At 34.4% G+C, this 21,287-nt stretch overlaps 1 protein-coding gene across 5 annotated transcripts in view; it reads right to left on the reverse strand.

Moving 5' to 3' along the window:
• Positions 1-21,287, reverse strand: part of CCDC91 (coiled-coil domain containing 91) — a 270,185-nt gene that overhangs the window by 63,082 nt on the left and 185,816 nt on the right. For all 5 annotated transcript variants that reach the window (XM_015560769.1, XM_015560768.1, XM_015560767.1 and 2 more), the window contains 3 exons: positions 16,990-17,082; positions 16,834-16,902; positions 12,935-13,111 (listed from right to left, as the gene is read on the reverse strand). In XM_015560769.1, the coding sequence (XP_015416255.1) occupies positions 12,935-13,111; positions 16,834-16,902; positions 16,990-17,082 (339 nt within the window). The remainder of the gene's footprint in view (positions 1-12,934; positions 13,112-16,833; positions 16,903-16,989; positions 17,083-21,287) is intronic.

Here is a 21,287-nt window from a genome sequence, read left to right on the forward strand (position 1 = left end):
TTTGAGTTTATTTTTGTGTATGGTGTAAGTTGGTGGTCTAGTTTCATTTTCTTGCATATATCTGTCCAATTTTCCCAACACCATTTATTGAAGAGACTATCTAGGCTCCATTGTATGTTCTTGCCTCCTTTGTCAAATATTAATTGAGCATATTGGTTTGGGCCGATTTCTGGGCTCTCTATTCTATTCCATTGATCTATATGCCTATTCTTGTGCCAGTACCAGGCAGTTTTAAGAACAGTGGCTTTGTAATACATCTTGCTATCTGGTATTGTGATCCCTCCACGTTTGTTCTTTCTCAGGATTGCTGCTGCTATTGGGGGGTATTTTTTTTATTCCATATGAATTTTTGGAGAGTTTGTTCTAGGTCTGTGAAATATGCCATTGGTATTTTAATGGGGATTACATTAAATCTATAGATTGCTTTGGGTAGTATGGACATTTTAATGATGTTAATTTTACCAATCCATGAACACAGTATAACCTTCCATTCGTTTATGCCTTCCTCTATCTCTTTGTTCAATGTCCTGTGGTTTTTGGACTACAGGTCTTTTACCTCCTTAGTTAAGTTTATTCCTAGGTGTCTTAATTTTTTTGGTGCATTGTTAAATGGGATTATTTTGTTTCTCTTTCTGTGAGTTCATTATTGGTGCACAAAAAAGTCATAGATTTTTGGGTGTTAATTTTGTATCTTGATACATTGCAAAATTTATTTATTAAATCTTGTGGTTTTTTTATGGAGTCTTTAGGATTTTCTATGTACAATATCATGTCATCTGCGAATAAGGACAGTTTTAATTCTTTTCCAACTTGAATGTCTTTTATTTCTTCTAATCTGATGGCTATGGCTAGCACTTCCAGTACTATGTTGAACAGGAGTAGTGAGAGTGGGCATCCCTGTCTTGTTCCTGTTTGTAGGAAAAATGGTTTTAGTTGTGCCTATTGAATATGAGGTTGGCTGTAGGTTTGTCATTTAAAGCTTTTATTATGTTGAGGTATGATCCGTCTATTCCCACTTTGCTGAGAGTTTTTATGAAGGGTGTTATATTTTGTCAAATGGTTTTCTGCATCCATTTATATGATTGTGATTTTTGTCTCTCAATTTATGTGATGTATTACGTTTATTGATTTGAGAATATCGTACCATCTTTGCATCCCTGGAATAAATCCCACTTGGTCATGGTGTATTATCTTTCTAATGTAATACTGGATCTGATTTGCTAGGATTTTGTTAAGGGTTTTAGCATCTATGTTCATCAGAGATATTGGCCTGTAATTCTACTTCTTTGTAGCATCTTCATCTGGTTTTGGGATTAGGGTAATGCTGGCTTCATAGAATGAGCTTGGAAGTGTTCCCTTCTCTTGAATTTTTTGGAATAGTCTGAGGAGGATAAGTTTTAATTCCTCTTTGAATGTTTGGTAGAACTCCCCTGTGAAGCCGTCTGGCCTAGTGCTTTTGTTTGCTTAAAGTTTTTTGATTACTGATTCATTTTCCTCTGTAGTTACTGACCTATTCAGATTGTTTTTATTCTTCCTGATTGATTTTTGGAAGGTTGTATTTTTCTAGAAATATGTCTATTTCTTCTAGGTTGACCAGTTTGTTGAAATAGAGTTGTTCGTAGTTTTTTGTTTGTTTGATCCTTTGTATTTCTGTGAGGTCTGTTGTTATTTTGCCTCTTTCATTTCTGATTTTGTTAATTTTGTTCCTCTCTTTTGGTTTTTTGGTGAGCCTGGCTAGAGGTTCATCAATCTTGTTTAGCCTGTCAAAGAACCAGCTCTTGGTTTGATTGATCTTTTGTATTTTTTTTTTTTTTTGGTATCTATGTCATTTATTTCCCCTCTGATCTTTATTATTTCCTTCCTTCCTTCCTGCTCATTCTGGGCTTTTCTTGTTGCTGTTTTTCTAATTATTTATGTTGTAGAGTTAGATAATTTATTACCAGTTTTTCTTGTTTTTGGAGGTAGTCCTGTAATGCTATGAACTTCCCTCTCAGGACTGGTTTCACTGTGTCCCATAGGTTTTGCATTGTTTTGTTTTCATTATCATTTGTTCCCAGGATTTTTTTTTTTCTTCTTTGGTCTCTTTAGAAACCCAATCATTGTTTAATAATAACATGCTACTTAGCATACATGTGTTTGAATTTGATTGTTTTTATTGTAGTTTATTTCTAATATTATGCCATTGTGATCTGAGCAGAGGCTTGATCGAATTTTAATCTTAATGAATTTGAAGAGACTTTGCCTGTTTCCAAACATGTAGTCTATCTTTGAAAATGTCCCATATGCACTTGAGAAGAATGTACATTCTGTAGCTTTGGGGTGAAATGTTCTGGGGATATTGATTAAGTCCATCTGATCTAGTGAGTCAGGGTAGCAGCACAATCTGGGGTCCAGGGTGGAGGTGGGGCACAGGGTTTCCCCTGGCTTGCACTCACTGTGGGGTATTGGAGCCGAATCCTAGGACGCTGGGTTCCAGTGGGCTGGTGGCAGAGGCCTGGTGCAGCTCACTCTGGTGGTGCATGCTCCCTGCAGACATCTGGGAGCCTGGCAGGAGGTACTGCGCCCGTCACTGCTGGGGCATGATGGTGGTTCCACGTGGGTTATGGCTGGCAAACGGCATTCTCTAGGAGTTCTCTACCCTTCCTTATTGGAAATTGTCTCCTCAGTAGTGTCTAATTCAGGGGTGGGCAAACTTTTTGACTCGAGGGCCACAATGGGTTCTTAAACTGGACTCAGAAGAAGGAGCTAGGGCTGTGTTTCCTGACGTTGCCATGTTAACACTGCTGCTGGTGAAGGAGTGGAGGGGAGAGCAAGAGACCCCTCCACTCTTTCGGCTCCGGGGGCCGGATAGAACAGCCGAACGGGCCGGATCCGACGGGCCGTAGTTTGCCCACGGCTGGTCTAATTTGTTAATTCAGGGTGGATGTTGTCCAATTTAATTGTTTTTCTGGCCTAGCCTTAGGAGGAGGTGCATGACACTGCTGCCTATTTGGCCTTCATTTTCTGAGCTACACGTTTTAAATAACTATTTTATTAATGATGTAATTATTTTTTCTTTTTGTTTAGCTTTAAAAATTTTTTGTGCATAGTGAAATGCACAAACCTTAAGTGTATGACTCAATGGATTATATACACTATACAGATGAGGAAAAAGCCCATTTATACGCCTCAGGAACTTTCCTAATGCTTCTCCCCATCACAAATAACTACTACTGTGATCTGTATCACCATGGATTATTTTGTCTGTTCTTAAAGGTCATAAACATTGAATCACAGTGTTTTTGAGATTTATCCATATTGTACAGTGTATCATTACTTTGTATTTTTATTTTGGTATAGTGTTCCTTGTATGAATATACCGTAACTTATTCATCCATTCCACTATTAATAGTATTTGGAATGTTTCCATTTGGGATTATGATGAATAAAGCACGTTTTATCATTCCATTATACATCATTTAGTAGATGTAAGCATTCACTTCTGTTGACTGTACAAGTATACCTGTTTTTATTGGGCTTCACTTTATTGCACTTTATAGATACTGCATTTTCATGAACATTGAGGCAAGACCCTCCTCCAGCAAAAACAATTAATGTTCACTGAAGGCTTAGCTGATGGTTAATATTTTTTAGCAGTAAAGTATTTTTTAATTAAGGTATGTACATTGTTTTTAGACATAGTGCTATTATATACTTAATAGACTATAATATAGCATAAATATAACTTTTATGTGCACTAGAAAGCCAAAAAATGTGTCTCACTTTATTGCAATACTTGTTTTGTTGTCATAGTCTGAAACTGAATTTGCGACATCTGCAATGTATACCTGTATACATAATTGTCGAAATAGGGGTATCAGAATATACTTGTGTTGAGCCAATTAGTAGATACTGCCATACACTTAAAAAAAATGGGTAGGCAAATTTACACTTCCTTCAAGAATGTAGGAGAGGTCCAGTTGCTCCACATCATCATCACCCACATTAAGTATTGTCCATCTCTTGAATCAAACTCATATCCAGCGAAGAGCTATACTGGTATCTAACTTTGGCTTTAATTCACACTTCCTGGAAGAATAATGATATGAGCCCCTTTTCACATGCTTATTGGCCATTTTTACATATTCTTTTGTATGTTGCTCATACTTTAGGTTTTTTTATGAAGAGTAAAGCCCTTTGGGGTTCTCAAATGAAAGCCCTTGATTTACTAAAGCCCTTCCACCTTAGTTTCCAACTTTATTTCCCCCAAAGTGTCTGGTCAGTTCTTTCGCTTCCCAAATGTTTTTTTGTTGTTGTTGCTGTTGATGGATTTTAAGAGCCTTCCCTCTGCATCTGCTACTTTAGATTTGGCCTCTACCTTGTGGGGTGGGCGTGTATCTGAACAGTGACTTGCGTAGTTCTAGAATTTGTTCTGAAAGTCTGCTTCTTGGTAGGCCTAAACTTCTGCCTCATCAACTCTATAAAACTGATGTTTTCTACTTAAACTTTAATCCTACACGGGGCCAAATAGAAGATGCTTTTTAAAGCCTGATTGTAAAGTTCACCTTGAACATTTCTATTTTTCCAGTATCGAAGTTCCTCCAATTCTATCTGCACTTGTTGCTCTATAATGCTTTCATAAAGCTGTTTTATATACATGGTACAGCTTTTATAGGTTTGTGTGTGTGTGTGTGTGTGTGTGTGTGTGTGTGTGTGTGTGTGAAAGGATTAGTCTTACATAAGTTATGTCCTGATGGCTAGAATAATAAGTTCTGTTTATTAAGTTTTAAATTCCAATATTATATCTTTCATTTCTAGAAATTAACTTTGGTCTTCTTAAAAATTTAGCTGGTTATGTTTTCACAGCCTCTGTCTTCTTCCTTACTTACAAAGATATACTTATAAATTAAAGATATTTTCCCCTTTACAGAAGTTCTACAAATACAATTTTTATTTTCTATATAATGATACATTTGTTCCTCTTATCATTCAACATATTTTACTCTCCTCTCATATGATACATTATTGTGGATAGGCACAATGATATCATTACACAAAGAATTCAGTAAAAATATGTAGTAGTATGATAAAACAACTTGCATTGAAACTTGTAAAACAAAGATATGAATGTATCTATGGAATATAATGACCTCCAATCACATCTCTGTGAAGTAATGTATACAATTATAAAGCTGATAAACCAAAGGAAGTCCGAAAGTACTTAAATATTCTGCTTTCCATAAATATAGTGTAAATAGAATGAATATTTGTTACTTGACAGTTTGATAAAATGTGTTTATTTTTGTTTACTCACTATTACTTAGAACAGGATCACACTGAAAATGATCAATTATTTGTTGTTTGTCCCAGATATAAGGCTGTATAAATTCTGTCAGTCACTAAAATTTCATGCCTCAGACACGTTTGATTTCATATCCTGTTTCCAGTCACTACGTTCAGACTTTTCTCCTCCAAAATGTTTCTCTTTTCTTCGCCATTTTAACTTCCATCACTTAGGCTAAGCTGCCCATTTTTTGCATGCCAAGTATTCTAGCAAGTTCCAAGGAGTATTTTTAACTTCAGACTCGTCGCATTTAAGGCTGCCAAGGTAATCTTCCATAAAAGATATTGAGCCCTTGTCACTGATGCCAGTGAAGTATGCAGTGGCATTCTATTTCTGCTAGCAATAAACCTGAGTTTGACTATATAACTTCAAGGTTCTCATAGTCTGTTCAAGCACATAAATTCCATCTTTGTTCTATATTACTTTCCTAAGAGACATTTTCAATTTCTGTAAAATTGATATCCACCACCCACTGTGCATTCCTCCTTTGTGTTTTCAATGCTTCAACCAGATGTGCTTTGTCATATCTCATTCTGCCTCACACTAGGACAATTTACGGATCTGACATATTTCCTAGTCTATTATAAGATCCTGAAGACAGCAGCAAAGTCTCATTCATGTTTCTAATCTCTGGGGAAGCTACCATTTTGTCATGCAAATAGTAAGTATTCAATATGCAGTTCCCTGAACATGCCATGCTCTCTCCACTTGGAATGATTTCCCTCATCCTTTACTTCTGATAACCAAGCCTTCTCCTTCTCCTGCACAATGGAGTTTGAGCATCACCAACCCTAAAAGCCTTCCCTGAAATGTTCCTGACCTTCCACATCTCCTCACAGTGTGTGTGGGTGGATCTACTATTGTTTGTATCTGCTCACAGAGCACCTTACATTCTATCTCTAAAAGCATTCCATAACTCAGATTTAACAACCTCTTTAACTGTCCATCTTACCAGGTTGAGATCCCTTTGAAGTCAGGGATTATATTTATCACAGCTCATATTCCTTATGACTAGGACTCTACCATAGTAACTGCTATTGAGTGTACATATATAATTTATCTTCAGTGAATGAGTGATTTGTTTCCCCAATTCAAGGGAAATCTATTTAAGGGTAAGAACTATATCTTATGTTTCTTGTGTCACCCAGAAAACCTGATAAAGTGGGTACACACTAGGTTAAAACTTCCCAAACTTTCTCAGTTCATGGCTCCATTGCTGCCTGAGTAATGTTTTATGATGGCCTATAAGCCAAAACAAATACCTAATTTTCCCATTTATTAATTAATTGGATCATAATGTAGCAGCTATTTATGATACACAAAAATTGAAAGAAAAAGACTTTTATTTAATCCTCAACCACAGTTACTTATTCATGAATTTACCTACATATGGCATTGCACAACTTCTTAAATCTTGGCATAAAACTGAACAATAACAATCTTATTTCCTATTCCACAGTGACATTTGCATGGTATTTGCTCTTTATCACAACAATCCCTAGACCAAACCCTGATTCACTATGATATAAGAAAAGCAAAATAAGACAAATTAGTATGGACAAGATAGTAGTTTACCTGGTTTCCATGAGATCTCAAGTATTCCTGCATTGCCCTCTAATACTAAAATACCTACAGCACCTCTGAGAGTTCACTGCAGCATCACAGGGCACCTTGACGCAGGTTGGAAACCACAGCCTTAGGTAATCACAGTGATCATCCATTCACTCATGGTTTAGTGTGCATGACACTATACTGGGTGTTAAAATTACAAAGTGATTAAAAAGGTAGTAATAATAATGGGATCAACAACAGCAGTGGAGTGGGCATCTCAGCAACAACATATCCTATGTTCCAGGAATTATACTAAGTAAGTTAAATCAAGTTATGCCAGATTATAAGCTTGTTAATGATACTTACAACTAAAGATTCTGTGAACTAACAGAGATCTCTGTGAAAGACATAGTACATTTAAGCAAAATATAAAGAGCATTAAAAATATATGCATAAGCAATAATGTTTGATGTTTAAAGCTAACACAATAGTTATGTGTATTCTTAGTTAATTTTCAGAATCATTTTGAGAGGCAGGCATACTCTGAGGTTTACAGCAGTCAAGCTATTTAACTAATGTTATATGTTTTAAAAGTGGCAATATTTTAAATGTATTTTAAAGTGATTTTATAGTAATTATTCCTGAAAGAGAATGTTCAGCAATTAAATTATAACAATGGTAGAATTTTAGAATGTTAGTAACTGAGGGTATTATCAGTGGAGGGTGATGTTGCCATGTACCAATAATGGCAGGAACAGGGATAAAGTGAAAAAATGACAGCAGAAATTATATCCTCTACACATACATTCTTCAGTCTCCCACCTGATCCATTTTTCACAATCCTGTATAGAAATGGTATACTTTTTGCTAGAAAACTTGTGATTTGATAGCTTCATATAGCACTGAGTTAACATTTTTCACCTACGTTTTCTAATCTGTCCCTTTTCATCCAAACCACATGGCTAAGAAGTAAAAAGTATCACTTTGGGAAGAGGAATCGATGCTGGGGAGGCACCATTAAATGTCTAAAATAGCCCCGTCCTGATGTGGAAAAGTCTCTCTGGAAACATGGTGCGCGGAGGCGACCTGCTCTCCACGGGACCAGTGCCAGGCAGGGCACCACTTCACTGTGACCTGGAAGGACCGCCGGGACTCACGTAGCCACTCGGACCTCAGAGTCACCCATACCAGATGTTCAAAGTAAAGATGCGTCTGAAGCTGGCGGATTACTTTCTATGTATTTCATTAAGAAACAATAAAATTCTTGTCAGTTTGGCACCCAATAAAAAATACTTTTTTATAAAGGGATCATAACACAGAACACTATTTTGCACACCCAACTTTTGTTGAAATGTTCCATTTCAAAGCAACCAAAACTCTACAAGAGTCAAACTGTATTGTTACAAATCAAGTCTATTTTTAGAAGATTAATCTGTCTCAATAAAACAGTGCTGATCTCACACCATTTTATAATCTATTGTGGTTTGTTCAAGACTCAGTTCCTACTTTTAAGGTGCCGATAATCTAGTGGAAGAGACACAAAGCAGATCCTTTAAATATAATATGGCTGGGCAGTGATATGATATATACTGAATACCAAAGAAAAAAAGAACACGAACTTTAATCTGAGAAGCGGAATATAAATTTTCTGGATTAAAAATTGCTAAATTATTAAATAAGAGTGGGTTTTTCAAGTTAGGAAAGACATGTCATCCTAGGCTGAAGGAACAGTATGACTAAAAGCCCAACAACCTGAAACAGCATGGTATTGTGCCCACAGTGTGGTACTAAAAGCATGAAATGTGAAACAGGGTGGCAGAAGATGAGTTGGAGTGGTGGGACCAGGCCACTGAAAGATTTATATCTCATCCTCTGAAAGATGTACAGGTCATGCTACGTAGCTTAAATGTTATCCTATTGGCTACAAGGCAGCACTGGAGAGTTTAAAGTAGGAAAACGACATTCATTTTTTTTTAATTCTAAATTGAAAGAGAACAAAATTGGAAGCAAAGAAGTCAATGTAGGAAGCCAAGGTAAGCAATAAGAACCATAATTAAGAACATGATAGCTGGTAGGAAGGAAGTGTATATGTTTAAGGATTATTTATCAAGTAAAATGGGAAGGTTTTAATGATTAAAAAGGTATGAGAATGGGGATGAGAGAGAGAGAGAGTCTAGGAGAAATTCTAGTTCTCTGGACTGGATAACATGGCAGACCATGTCTCATCTAATGAAATGAGAAATTTAACAGAAGGACAAAGTCTCAAGAGATGAAAAGGTAAGTTGATGTACTATTTGCTCTCTTGTCCCTAGATAGAATACTTTTGGTAATTAAAATGTAATTATGATTTTTCCTATAATTAACTAGGTTACTATAAAAATTTCATAAATACTAATTTAAAACAAACCAGTGAATCAAAACTAAATAAGTCAATACAGAAAAATTATTTCAGTGTTGTGAAACTATCTGGCCTGCTAAGCTAAAATAGAAATGCTATTTCCTTTATAAAAAGAAGGGCCAGGTAGCAATACTAAATTTCTTAAAGAAAATATAACCACTGATTGTAATGTCTGTGGCTTTGGGGGAAAACATAACCCAAAATTACAGCGGCTGTGGTTATAAACTATTATGAAGAGCATTCAACGTCAGAAATAGTTTGTCTTGTATGCACTGGCATCCTTTTACAGGACTTTTCTAGAACAGCAAAATTAATTACTCTCTTCTTTTTGTCCATGTTGGTGTCAATAACAAGTGTACGTTCCTTTCTTTAACAAAGATTTTCAAGGCACATAGAATGAATCTAATATGATAATCATGTAAGTCAGAATCAAACGTTCTACTTGATATCTCAGAAAAAAACATAAAAATCTATAATCAACACTATGACTTAGTCTTACTTTATGACCAAAGCTAGACAAAATCCTCTTTCAAATAAATCCGAAGCTATATGTGACACATTCTTAAGTATTGCATTTTCTGTCATAGTTTAATGTTTATCTCATCAGTTAAGGACGCTATCAAGATAGAGAGGCTGTTTAATTTTCCTTACTTTCTCAGGAGTAATTTTACTTGCTTCAGTTTACACTAATTGCTTTTTGCTTTGCCATATTCTATCCTTTCCTAATTTCTAGTGTGACTTGGTGGCTTGAGATGCAAGTTGCTACTAATTACAAGGTTTACTTCCAGAATTCTTTTTATTAAAGAAACATCTGAGTGCTGTGAAGTGACTTAAATGTTAGAGTTCAAAAACAAGAGCTTCCAGGCTTTTCTAAATCAGCCCCTTCATTTAGTCTGCAGCAGTTTGTCATTTCCTGGACAGTAGTAGCTCTTCAGGCTGTATGGCTCCCAGCTAGCTGCCCAAGAACTAGAAGTCATGATGAATATTGGCCTCTGTAACTAGACAGGAGGGGGGCAGACGGTGGCAGAAGCTACTGTTTACGCTGGTGACACTGAGCCTCCTAGAAAAGGCGCATGAAGCCCTGGCCTCTCAATCTTGGACAATAGTGTGATACAGAAAGCACCAATAACATTAATACTTTCACAGTTTCATCTGAAATACTGCATCGGTTAGTGTGAGAGACTATTTCCACTATTATACAGTTAATCTGAAATGGCCATATTTTTCTAGATAGAAGATGGCCACATTCCATAAAAAAATTTCATATAAAGGTCTCTCCAGAAATTATTTTTCTTTTTATTTGTCTTTACATACCATTTTCTCAATCCCAAATTTTAATCTCCAGCCCTAACAAATCACCTGAACTCCAGAACCATATTTTTAACTGCCTACTCAACATTTCCTCATTCTAGGATTAATAGGGACCTCTAATTTAATATGAACAAATTGGATTTTTTTGTGCCCAAGAAACTCGACCCTTCTTCACCATAGTAAATGAAGTCACCTTTTGAAATCTCTACCTATCCAATAATTTATTCTGGTAGGCATTTTAAAAACATGTTTTTTAAAAACAGCTTTATGAAAATATTATTTGCATGTAATAAAATTCATCACTATGAAATAGATACTTTGATAAGTTTTGTCAAAAATCACCAAAACAATTATAATTAAAAAGTTTCCATCACCTTCAAAGTTTCCCCAACCCTTCCCAGGCAACAACTGATTTCTTTCCCCTCAAATTAGTTTTGTCTTCTCCAGAATTTCATATAAACAGAATCATGTAGCATGCAAATTTTTTTGAGTCAGGCTTCTTTCTTAACTTCCTTATCTAAACAAGTCCCCTATCACCCATTCTCAGATAAACACATAATCCTGATTTTTTTCTTCATAACCTATATCACTATACGGTATTACCTTATTTATTAGTGGTTTTTTTACTTGACTATAAGCTCCAGGAGTGCCTACGGACCTTGTCGATCTTGTTAGATGCTATACACCAAAATCTTCCAACAGTTGTCAACAGTGCCAACTCATGGTAGATGCTTAATAAATATTACTCAGTGAATAAAGAAATTAAAATAACCCATTCAAGTTTTTGCTATTGAAATTATACATTAAAGGATCAATAAGCTGAATTCATACTTTATTCTAAGATGAGAACACTGGGAGGGAGAATAGCGTAGTGGCAAGCTGCAAGGCCTCTGGAGTAAGGTTGCCTGATTTTGGATCCAAACTGTTGCCTTTTCCAAAGTTATTATAGCCTCGAGCAAGTTACATAATCTTCCTACGCTTTAATTTCCGATCTGGTAAAAATAGTTTCTGCCTCATAAGGTGGTTTGAGGATTAAATGAGATCAAACATGTAAAACAATTAGAAAGTGCCTGGTACTTAGAAATAAATTAATGAGAGCCAACATTGTTACAATTATTGTCAACCCTACCACCACCAGCACCAGCACTACAGCTACAATTTTTTTAGTATTTTTCTATAGCCAAAACTGAAGAACAAATTCCATAAAAATAGCTTTGTAGCAAACAGCCTGAAATATTTGTTTAGAATAAAGCCAAGTAAATGAAACTTGAACATGAAAAGCTGTTATTACTTTCTTTATTGATATAAGTGATGATAACATTCTGTCAATTTTTGTAATGTCTAATATTCCAGGTATTTTCCTGAAAGGAGTAACAAGGATGTGAACAATGAGACTGACAGTTAAAATCCTCAAGGGTATGAACAAGTTCAAGAGGCCGGATTTCAGAATCCCATCACTAGTAGTCCCTGGGTAAAGCGTATTTACAGATTTTATCTCTGGTCCTGCAATTTAGTTAATTGGCATTATTTAATTAATGGGATTTTTACAAAGCAATTTGTAATACTTCATTCCTTTTTTAAATTTGCTTTTCTAGGGAATGAATGCAATCAATGGATGAAGGATGTCTATAAATGTCCATAAATTAGTGATTCCCTAAAAAGTCAATATTAAAATGTTAATGCAGTGGTTCCCATACTTGGGAGTTGATATGAATTTTCTTCCTATCGAAGGTGTTCCTCTAGAAAAAAAGCATATATAGACAAAATCTAAGAATATACATATTGTGATTTGTTCTATAATAAGCATACTCTTTATGATAATCAATCTATCTAACTTCTCACCTACCTATTTATTATAACTTTAAATTTTTTTAACTATATTTTTATTGATTTCAGAGAGGAAGGGAGAGGGAGAGAGAGAGATAGAAACATCAATGATGAGAGTCATTGATTGCCAGCTTCCTGCATGCCCCACACTGGGGATTGAGCCCACAACCTGAGTATGTGCCCTCGACTGTAACCAATCCTGGGACCCTTCAGTCCACAGGCCAACACTCTATACACTGAACCAAACAAGCTAGGGCTAAAATGACATTTTTAATGTATTTGCAATGACTAAACATAAATTTGGATTGTGGTTTTTTTTTAAAGTAGAATAAAAAGGCAAGGTTAAAAGTATAAGAAGATAAAAAATATAGTCATATTAAGAATTACTTGTTTACCAAAGGCAAAATTATTATTAATACTGATATGTCCACTAAGTTGATTTCAAGTAAGATAAAATAATACAAAGAATACTACATTTTGAGAAAAATAAGAAAAAATATTCACAAAGAATTAATTTTACTAACCTGACTAATTTTTCTTTGTTCTTGTATAGCTTTTTGAATTGCCTGAGATACTTCTTCTTGATCTTTTGCATGCTCAGTCTTCCATAATTCCCTTTCCTCAGCATGGACTTTTTCCAAAGTTTTTCTTTCTTCTTCTATGGCTTTTAAAACTACATCCTTCATTGCTTCTTTCTCGAGCTTCAAAACAAACAATGACCAAAACAAAAAGAATTGAAAGGATGACTGCACAATAATTCTTTGAATAAGACAAACTTGGATTAACCTAAAAAACACTCAACTTCATTTTGATTCCACATGGTTTAGTTCTGACACTGTTGTTTTTATGCATATTTAATAATTTCTGAAAAATAAAATCAATTATTTGTTTTTGTACAAATAAACTTATTTCCTTGGCATTTCTAAATGCCAAAGAAACCAACCCTTAGCTTAAAGGGCAGTGGTTAAACTATTTAGTCTTAGGATCTTTTTATATTCTTAAAATTTATTAAAGACTTCAAAGAACTTTTGTATTTGTTGGTTATACATATTAAGATTTACCACATTAGAAATTTAAACCAAGACAAAATTAAAATATGTATTGATTAATTTAAAACTAATTACATTAAATGCATTGCCTACTAACAATTACTATATTTTATAAAAAATAACTATATTTTCTAAAATTAAAAAGTGAAAGGAATGTATATAAATCTCCTTAATACCTGACTTAATAGAAGGTATCTAGATTCTAATATCTTTTTCTGTATGGATCTATAATGATATTATTTGGTTGAAGTATATTAAAAAGAAGAAACCCAATCTCATACACATAGGTAGTAGAGAAGCGAGAAATATTTAGTAGCCAGGTCAGATCACTGTAGATATTCTTGATGATTCCACAATTAAGTAGTAGTTCTTAAAAGTTAGTTGCAGCAAAGAAAATCAAATCATGTCAAATTTTTGTACTCTTACATTACAATCCTTTCTAGAACTTTGAATGAATCCGTTATCTATGCATGGTTTTAAAGATACTTTTTACTTGGGAAACATTGAATGAATGAGTTATGCATCTCCTCCAGATGTTGACAAATTTCATTAAATCATACCTAAAAATGTCACATTTGTTAATCCCACTGTCAATTTCATCAGAAAAGTTTTAGGTATTAGAAAGCAGATAGAAATTTTCCAAAATTCTAATATTTGCTCCTAAGCTTGAAATTTATCATTAGCAATAAAAACTCTTAGTTTTTTTTCTTAATGTGCTGGGCTCACTCCACCTTTTCAGAGTAAATGTCCGCCAAAAAGCAATGTAACTGTAACACTAGTTACCCAGTAAAATGCAGTCCACCCTCCAACAATGCCTACACTTCAGCTACAACACAAACAACTACACAAGAATTTTCCTCAAGAAAACCATCCTATTTTTATGCAGTAAAGTCCAGGGACTTCCTACCCTAGTCCCTCTTGCTTCCAGTTCATGACCATTTTGACAAAAGTTATAGAAGTTGACGGTTACCATTTTCTGAACTTCTATTTTACTCCACTATTCTTCTCTTAAACAACACTTACTATGCTCACCAGCATCTTCCATGTTGTTTAATCCAAATGATATTTTTTGTTTTAATCCTTATTTTTGTTGACTTCAAAGCAACATTTTACACAGTTGCTTATTTCTATTTTCTTGAAGCTCTCTCTTTTCTTGGTTTGCACGACAGCATGAAGTTTATATTTCCCCTATTAATCTGGCTTAGTCTTTTTAGTTTTTTGTAACTTCTTCCTTTCTCTGGATTTTAAATTTTGTTGTTCTTTCAGGGTTCAGACCTTAGTCTACCTTTATGTTACACTCTCCAGAGAAGTGATTATTTATGACAGTAATTTCCATGGCTAACATTACCATCTATCTACTGAAAAACAAAACCATTATTAGTATCTTTAGGTCACTCCTTTCTCCTGAGTTGTAAATGTCAGGTAGATTTAGTCATCTACTTGACTTTTGTCATCTGAATATATCACAGGCACTTTAAATTCCATACCAAAGAAATAGCATTATTTTCCATGTTGCTGTTGAATCAATATTCAGAGAGTTTACAGCTTGCTCACCTCTTATATCATCCAGACAAAACATGTAAGTTGATTCCACCTTCTACTTCTAGAATTTTCCTTTCTAAGCTACTACTACTACTCTATTTCTGCCATTCACTATATCTACACAGACTTCTGATGCACTCAATTATTTCTCTGCTTCTAGCCTTCGTTGTCTCCAATTTCCCAAAAGTTAATGTCAATTACCATTATGTCACACCAATATTAAAAAATATCCATGTGTCTACTTTTACCTATGGAATAAAATTCAAACTTAAAATTCCAAATGCAAGCCTTCCTTCAACTCATTTCAAAGTGATTTATTTGTTAAAAACTCCTATGACATGGAAATACTGTTTATACACTCATAATAATTTAATGCATTACTCCTTGTCTTATTGGTAAATGAATAATATTTTTTCTGTCCTGATGTAAGTTCTTTAAGAAAAAGAGAAAATCATAGTCATCCTTGAACTTCCATCTTGGCATAGTTATCCTATATAATAAAAGCCTAATATGCTAAGTGTCCGGTCGTCTATTCAACCTTAACGCATAATATGCTAATGATATGCTAAGGCCGCTCAACTGCTTGCTATGACGTGCACTGACCACCAAGGCGCAGACAGTCCACTGGCGGACTAATCGCTATGACATGCATGGACCACCGGGGATAAATGCTTCGATTGGTAGGTTAGCTTGCTGCTGGGGTCCAGCCATTCGGGACTGAGCTAGAAAGGCCAGACATGCCCTGGAGCCCTTCCAAGGTCCCTCCTTGCCTTGCCAAACTCCTGTTTCCCTCCCCAGCTCCGATCATGCACCAGTGGGGTCCCTTGGCTTAGCCTGAGCTCTCTCGCAATCTGGGACCCCTTGGGGGATGTCAGAGAGCCGGTATTGGGCCAATACCACTCAATGTGGGAGCTTCCCCCTGGTTGTCAGTGTGCTCCCAAAGGGGGAGTGCTGCCCAGCCAGTAGCCGGGCTCACAGCTGGCGAGCACAGCAGCAGTGGTGGGAGCTTCTCCCATCTTCATGGCAGTGCTAAGGATGTCCAACTGCCGGCTGAGGCCCGCTCCCCATGGGGAATCGGCAGTTAGACATCCCCCAAGGGCTCCCAGACTGTGAGAGGGCGCAGACTGGACTGAGGGACACCTCCCCACCCCCCGAGTGCACAAATTTCATGCACCGGGCCTCTAGTTTACATATAAGAGACATTTGTTTAGTAAATTTAAATGCAAATCTCAAAAGTCAGTATTATATATGTATTTGAAGGTATATATATTTAATATCTATGAATCATTAGAGATGAGCTATTTCAAAATTGGCTTTAAAAATCACACATCTTGCTAAATAATTAAATACATATATACACATATAAATACACACTCACATGTATTACTTGTATGATACCCACTAAATACCAAGTGGAAATCAGTGTCCACTGATTTTTTAAATTCTTTTAACAATTAATTACTAATCTAAATGGAAAGCATTTCAGCATCATCATAATATTGTATAATGTGAATTTAATAAGAATATGTGTAGTATCCTAGCATGAAAAGAAAAATAAGAAAGAAAAACAATCATTTTTGTTTTTCTGGAATAAAATATTTTATGAAAGTAGATTAGTTGTACCATTAATTAACTGTTTTTTAATTCCACTTACAAAAAAACCCCACATTATTACGGATGTGTTTATATTAGGCAAATAAGTGATAAATACAATTTTCATATAATAAAAATTTCAAATCTAGGCTTTGATGTGGAGGTAAACATAACAACAAACAGAACAAATACAGTTTATTGGAATTAGACTATATAATAAACTTCTCAGGTGGAAATACCTTTGCAGCAGATACTAATGAGTCTTTATTTCTTTGTCTTTCTTCCTCCAAACATTTTTCCAATATCTCCTATAAATGATAAAACAGATACTAAATGTATTATTTGCAGTAACAGAGCACATTCTTTTCCCACTCTGAGCAAAGTTAAAGCATTACCTTCTGTTCTTGAGATTGCTGAACCAAAGCTTCCTTTATTTTTTCTTTTAACAGATCCTTCTCTGTATCTAGCATTTCAAGGAGCCTCTGATGCTACAAGGAAAGATAAATGGATGATGATTATACTCTGAGATCTATAATCTCTGAACAAGGAGGACAGCTGGTGGAATTCATTTGCCCAAAATATTGTATTTAACTACAGATTCAAAAGATGAATCTAGGGAAACAGTCAATATTATGTGAATGCTAATGTTAAAGCACACAGAGTTCATATATTTAATTTTATTCCAATGTACTAGTGAAAAAAACACTCAAAAGCATCAGCCAGTAATAATAAACTAAGCACTTAGATTTTGAATGGAGTTTTCTTATGGGGAAACACAACAAAAGAAAATATATTCCTATTCTCATGGATTTCTCTTTCATTTACAAAGGGCAAATAATATATTTTCTCAGATTTATAATGCTATTTATATAGAAGTTTCTTTTAAATAGAAATTAATTCTGATACCCAATATTTAAAACCAGATCTATGTCTTTCAAAATAGTTCTGATTTAAAACTGGTAACCTCTAATCTATTTTGTCTCTATGAATTGGACTATCCTAGATATTTCATATACATAAAATCAAATAGTAGTTGTCCTTTGTAACTGGCTTATTTCACTTAGCATACTGTTTTCAAGATTCATCCAACTTGTGGTATGTATCTAAAGATCATTCCTTTTTATGGTTAAATAACATTCTATTATATGTATATGCCACATTTATCTGTTCATCTACTGATGGACACTTGGTTTGTTTCCACCTTTTGGCTATCGTAAATAATACCACTGTGAACATTCACATACAAATATCTACTGGAATCCCTGCTTTCAATTCTTTGGATATAAATCTAGGAATAAGACTGCTGGGTCATATAATAACTCTGGTGAACCTTTTGAGAAACCACCAAACTGTTTTCTATAGCTGCTGTGCCATTTTACATTCCCATGAACAATGTGAAAGAGCTCCAAATCTCTCTCTATCCTCTACAATATTTGTTACTTTTTTGCTTTTTAAAAAATAGACATTTAGTAGTTGTGAAACTGTATTTCATTATGGTTTTATTTCCCTAATGATTAAGCAAGTTAAACATCTTTATAAATGCTAACGTCTACTTCTGACACTAACTACTACTACTCCATTAAACTATTACTAGTATTATCTTCACAAAAAGAAAAATGATTAGAGCTCTTTTTGCGGCCTTAAAAAGGAACTATAGAAGAAAGTGCACTGGATTTGAGGTTTGTTCACTGTCTGAGATTCTGCCAGAAGTAGGGATGCCTTTCCTCTCTGGGCTAGAGATTATTTTAGTTATTTTACCAAAATAAACTAGAAATTATTAAGTATTAAGAGAGAGCTTGGTCCCCAAAATTTCAGCCTCCCCTCATTCTATCTAAAATAAATTATAGAGCTATCTGAAAATTGGCTATATTAGTTCTTCCTTTTGCGTCAATATAGAATTCCTTAATGGTCCAAAAGGTCCAGCACCTGGAAATGGTTCACGTGATTTGTGAAAGTATGAGGGATGGATGGTGAATACATTTTTTGTACCTTATTAACTGATCATTCCAAGGTAGGGATGTTCAGAACTGCTTTTGTTACATAGAAGCTGAAATTGAACCAGTGGCAACATCCAATCATAAGACTCTCTTTCAAATATTTATAATATTTAAACAAAGAGAGACTTTCAACAAGATTTGCAGGACATAGACTTATAGCATTTTAAAAATCATTATAACAATTAATTGAAATCTATACAAATACATTTCATTCAAGAACAGTGAGAAGTTTGCTACATTTTACTTATCCAAAATATTCTATTGATTGCTTCTTAAAATTATATTGTAATTTTAGTAATTTTTTTAGCTAATGAAAAAACAAATGCAAACTATAAAGTTCTATTAATCTTAAAGAGTACTTAATGCAAGGGTGTCAAGGACAGTCCTTTGAAATTTAGCCTAAAACAAAAGGCACTCAGAAATAGGTTATTCCGTTTTCCCCCTTTGCAAGAAATTATTCCAAGTGAAAAATGTTTGATGCAAACTCAAATATAAATATAGAGGTTCTGTGGTTTTTACTGATTCCTGTAAAAAAAGAAATATAAAAAAGCTCTTTTTTTCCTGGAATATGATTCACAAGAGATATTGTAAACAGATTTAATCACAATCACACATGTACAGTTTTTGTCTATTAGATTTTAGAATAAGCAGCCATGGAACCTCATGCTCAGTTATACAATTATCCATGTATTACAGGCCCACAAACTTCACTTTACTTTGTGTGTGGGGTGTGTGTGTGTGTGTGTGTGTGTGTGTGTGTGTGTGTGTAGTGCATAGTCTGTAATGCAAACTCAAGAAGCATCTTCTCATACCTTCTATAAATCACAAACATTGAACAAGATCAAGCGATTTGGCAGGATAGTCTTAAAGCACATGCTCAGACATGCCTCCATTTAATACGATTTGAAAGAGGCTACATAAATTTAATAAACATCCTAATATAAAGTAAGTCACAGATATTTCACCCATTCATGGGCCAACATGAATTATTATTTGGAAAGAAAACCTAAAAAAGATAAACTATAAGATTAAATGTACTTGAAGCATTTACCACAAGCCCAATAATATCAATAAACTTTTTAAAGTGAATAAAATAAAACTATAATATAAACTACACTAGATTTACTTCACCCAAATAGATATATTTATAATAGGCAAGAGAAAATGTAAGCAAATAAGTTAGTCACCCTTTTCAAACAGGCATTTGACTTAAGGGAATGATATAAAGGAATGAAACAAAATTGGGAGACATATCAGCTTTATTGAAAAGGCAGGGCTAGTTTATACTTCCATAATGAGATTTCCGTATTTGTATAGTATATATTTTAGTAAATGCCAAAGATATGTCACAATCCTGAACTTAAGCAGAAGAGTATTTCTGCTTCAATCATTTTCAAGGGAAATAGCTTTTAAAAATGCAACTCAATTCTGCTATTCCGTTTGCCTAAGCACAATGCAGTAAATGTATTTCAACATAACAGTATCCTTCAAAAGGTATTTGAAATGGGTACTTGAAATAAATGACCCATGTATATAAGATAATCCCTTTAGCAAGAAGAAAAAAAAGAGAGTTATGCACTTCAAGAAAAATGTAACATGATAGTGTAGTACTTTTCAGAAAATAATTTTTAAGATAATATATTTTTTTATTGGTTTCAGAGAGGAAGGGAGAGAGAGATACGAACATCAATGATGAGAGAGAACCACTGAACCCACACCAGGAATTGAGCCCACAACGTGGGCAGGCACCCTACCAGGCATCGAACTGTGACCTTCTAGTTCATTGATTGACGTTCAACCACTTGGCCACACCAGCCAGGCAATAATTTGATGCTATGCTTAACTGTTATAAAAATGTTCCTGGTCCCTGCTTTCTATTCCTAAGAATTTATTATCAGAAAACACTATATAGAAAGCCCTCTATTTTTCATGCTGGTGGATCTCATAACCTTCACTTTCAAACTTTACACAATAATATCCCTATATCAATTAGCATAAAACATTTTTCTAAAATCAATTGACAAAAAATATTCTAACTTATTGCAAGGTGAGGATCTGGTGGATAAGAAATCAGTTTTAGGAGCAAAACTTTTACTGTTTATATTGTTTCTTATGTTAGAAACACAGTTTTGTCCATAGATATATATATATAAAAGTGCTGATGCAAGTGATAGGAGACATGGGTGTGATAAAATGAATGCAATTATAAGATAGAAATAATTAAACTTGTTGAACGGAATGGATTATCACAATAATTGGATACTCACTGAACCAAGGACAGTCTATCTAAGGCCTATAATACCGAAATAACTTAACTGAAGGGTCTAACAACAAAGGTAAGGTATAATTACTGATGTCTAATTTTAGCTGCTTAGGAAATGAAAACACAAATTATGTATGATTATTAATTAGTGTTAGCATATTTTCAAAAAAGCATCAAGTGCAAAGGTAGGGGGCTGGATATAATATAAAAGAATAAAACATCATTATGAAGATGTATACAGCAACATTCCTTATAAAAATGCAAAACCCAAAACATTTTAAATGTCCAAAAAGGGGGTACAGTACAATAAACTATGCTGTGTCAACTAAAAGAAGTATCATGTTGTCATTAAAATAAGTATAAAAATATGCATCAATATAGAATTATGTTTATAAAATAAAATTACTTGAAGACAAATTATTTAAAGCCATCA

Source organism: Myotis davidii, unplaced genomic scaffold (genome assembly GCF_000327345.1).
Source record: "Myotis davidii unplaced genomic scaffold, ASM32734v1 scaffold535, whole genome shotgun sequence".
NCBI lineage: Eukaryota > Metazoa > Chordata > Mammalia > Chiroptera > Vespertilionidae > Myotis > Myotis davidii.